Source organism: Parus major, chromosome 27 (genome assembly GCF_001522545.3).
Source record: "Parus major isolate Abel chromosome 27, Parus_major1.1, whole genome shotgun sequence".
NCBI classification, from domain to species: Eukaryota; Metazoa; Chordata; class Aves; order Passeriformes; family Paridae; genus Parus; species Parus major.
The window spans coordinates 740772-743935 of NC_031796.1; the positions used below are offsets into that span (position 1 = coordinate 740772).

Genomic DNA, 3164 nt, shown 5'->3' on the forward strand with positions numbered 1-3164 from the left:
ACACAGCCACGGACTGATCCATCCCACAGTCCATGGCGGGGGGGGACACAGCCACGGACTGATCCATCCCACAGTCCATGGGGGGGGATGCAGCCACGGACTGATCCATCCCACAATCCATGGGGGGACACAGTCACGGACTGATCCATCCCACAGTCCATGGGGGGGGACACAGCCACGGACTGATCCATCCCATGGACTAGGGGGGAATCACAGCCACAGACTGATCCATCCCACAGTCCATGGGGGGATGCAGTCATGGACTGATCCATCCCATGGACTAGGGGGGGGGGACACAGTCACAGACTGATCCATCCCACAGTCCATGGGGGGGGACACAGCCACGGACTGATCCATCCCACAGTCCATGGGGGGGGACACAGTCACAGACTGATCCATCCCACAGTCCATGGGGGGACACAGTCACAGACTGATCCATCCCACAGTCCATGGGGGGACACAGCCACGGACTGATCCATCCCATTGACAACAGGGGGAGTCAGCCCCGCGTGGGCACAGAGCTCACCCCGTGCTGCAGCGCTGGGGCAGCGCGTGTTCCCCAGACCCGTGGGGTGGCCCCCAAGCCCCATGGGGTGGCCCCCAGCCCCGTGGGGTGGCCCCCAGCCCCGTGGGGTGCCCCCAGCCCCCCGGCAGTGTTAGGGCAGGCAGCGGGTGCAGCAGGCGAGGCGGGGGCCGGCGGGGGCCGTTACCTTCCTAAAGAAAGGGATGCGCTTGTTGTGGGCGGGGGGGGTGGTGACACTGCTCACGCTACTCTTAGGGGAGCGCTGGGTCTCCATGGCCTCCTCCTCCTCTAACTCATCGGGATCAAAGGCAAAGCTAGGCATGTCCAGGCCACCTGGGGACGGCCGGAGCCGCGAGACGGCAGGGAGAGAAGAAGAGCGATAATGGCGATGGAAGAAGGCGAAAATGGAAATGGGGTGGAAGAGGAGAAGCAGAGGAAGAGGGGTCCCGGGGGGAAAGAGGGGTCACCCTGCCTGCACCCGGGGCTGGGGGGGGATGGAGGGGTCACCCATGGGGAGGTGGGGGAAGGACCCCCAGGCTGGAGCTGGCGGGGCTGGGGGGACCCGGGACACTCTTACCACTGGCCGGGGGCGTGGGCCGGCGTGTCCCCGTCACCACATCACCCAGGCTGGAGCTGGAGTTGTCGGTGGATTTGCTGCGTGGGAAAAGCGCCGAGAGAGCGGTGAGGGTGGGATGGGGGGGTCCAGGGAGAGCCGGGCGGGGTCGGGGTGAGCCCCACCTCGAGCTCAGGCGGCTCTGTCTCATCTTCTGCTCCTGCAGCAGCCGCATGTTCTCCAGCTTGACGGGGCTGGGGATGAAGCCCACCTCGCAGCCCTCCTTCACCAGCCGCCCGATCCACCAGTCGTTGTTGTACTTCTGCTCCGGGGAGGGGGGGAAAACACCTTAAAACCCCCCCAAACCCACCCCAGCGCTGCCCCCCCGCCCCTCCCCGGCCCCCCCAGCCCGCTCCCACCTCCTTGATGTGCAGGAAGTCCTTGGGCTCGAAGCAGATGGCCATGCCCTGCACGGGGACGTCGTCGGTGGCCGAGGGGTTGTAGCCCACATTGGTGCGCACGGCGAACGCCACCGGCTTCGTCTGCCAACGGGAGAGGGGTCGGCAGCTCCCCCAGGACGGGGAGATCCCACCCTGTGCCACCCCAAACTGGGAGATTCCACCCCTGGTGCTGGGGTCACCAGCCAGGCTCGGGGTCACCAGCCATGCTCGGGGTCACCAGCCAGGCTCGGGGTCACCAGCCAGGCTCGGGGTCACCAGCCAGGCTCAGGGTCACCAGCCAGGCTCGGGGTCACCAGCCGGGCTCGGGGTCACCAGCCAGGCTCAGGGTCACCAGCCAGGCTCGGGGTCACCAGCCAGGCTCGGGGTCACCAGCCAGGCTCAGGGTCACCAGCCAGGCTCGGGGTCACCAGCCAGGCTCGGGGTCACCAGCCAGGCTCGGGGTCACCAGCCAGGCTTGGGGTCACCAGCCGGGCTCGGCTCCTCAGCAGAGCGGCCAGAAGCCCGGCCAGGAGCTAATGAGGGGTTCATTAGCTAATTGCCCCAGGCCCCGCAGTGTGACAGACTCTCAGCCAAGGTGAGAACCCAGTTCCACCCAGTAACCCCCACTGCCCTCCCAGTGCCCCCCAGCCGTGACCCCGGGGCTCCAGAGGACGGGACACGGCAGGGATGGGGAGCAGGGGGTACCGGGGGGTCCCTGTGCCGGGGCAGGGGGCGCTGGGGGGGCTCCATTCCCAGCTGTCCCACCTTGGCTTTCTCCAGCTGAGCCATGGCCTGGCGCTCGGCCTCCTTGCGCAGCGCCTCGCGGTCCTCCTCCAGCGACACATCCGAGTCCGAGGGGCGGCTGGTGTAGGACTCAGCCGAGCCCTGGGGCAGCGGGGAGGGGGCTCAGCCCACCCTGGGCCCCCCCAGGACAGCGAGCCCATCCCCGATTCCAGCCCTCCGAACCCCGGGCACGCTCTTGCTGGTGCCGGTGCCCACCACGGTGGCCACCCGGAGCCACCCAGAGCCACCCGGAGCCACCCAGAGCCACCCAGAGCCACCCGGAGCCACCCAGAGCCACCCAGAGCCACCCGGTGCCACCCAGAGCCACCCGGAGCCACCCGGTGCCACCCAGAGCCACCCGGAGCTGTCACGGTGGGGTCACGGCAGGAGAGGGACACGGCAGCTGTCGCCACCGCTCCGGCCGGGAACGTGACACCGGCCCAGCACCCGCTCCCATCCCGCTCCCCGGGGCCTCTCGAGAGCCGGGAAGGCAGAGGGGACCCCCCGAGTGTCCCCCAGCCCAGGGGGACAGCGCTGTCCCCACCACGGGAGCCCAGGGCAATGGGGACAGGGCGCTGTGGGGCGACTCGGGGTCACCCGGGCTGGAGCTGGGGTGGGATTGGGGACCTCCTGTTCACCTCCCAGGACTGGGGCCAGTGGGACAGCAGGGACAGTGGGGACACCCAGGGAACCCCCAGGGGACCCCCTGCACACCCCCAGCCCCAGCGGGGACACCCCAGCCCCGTCACGGTGGGTGACATGTGGGACCCCCCAACCCTGACTTGTGCCAACCCTTCCCAACCCCGGAGGTTTGGGGGTCACTCAGCCGCTCTGCACAGCCCCCCACCCCCAACCCCGGGGCTGC

General features: G+C 68.9%; 1 protein-coding gene across 3 annotated transcripts in view; it reads right to left on the bottom strand.

Moving 5' to 3' along the window:
• The window catches only part of CACNB1 (calcium voltage-gated channel auxiliary subunit beta 1), a 4883-nt gene extending 2455 nt beyond the window's left edge, over window positions 1-2428 (bottom strand). Inside the window, exons 1-5 of one of the 3 annotated variants that reach the window (XM_019009038.2) lie at window positions 2282-2428; window positions 1496-1618; window positions 1262-1398; window positions 1101-1177; window positions 711-856 (exon numbers count right to left, since the gene is read on the bottom strand). In XM_019009038.2, coding sequence (XP_018864583.1) covers window positions 711-856; window positions 1101-1177; window positions 1262-1398; window positions 1496-1618; window positions 2282-2305 — 507 coding nt within the window. In that variant the 5' untranslated portion in view covers window positions 2306-2428. The remainder of the gene's footprint in view (window positions 1-710; window positions 857-1100; window positions 1178-1261; window positions 1399-1495; window positions 1619-2281) is intronic. The other 2 variants (XM_019009039.2, XM_019009040.2) reach the window with 2 other exon arrangements.
• Between the last annotated feature and the right edge of the window lie 736 nt (window positions 2429-3164).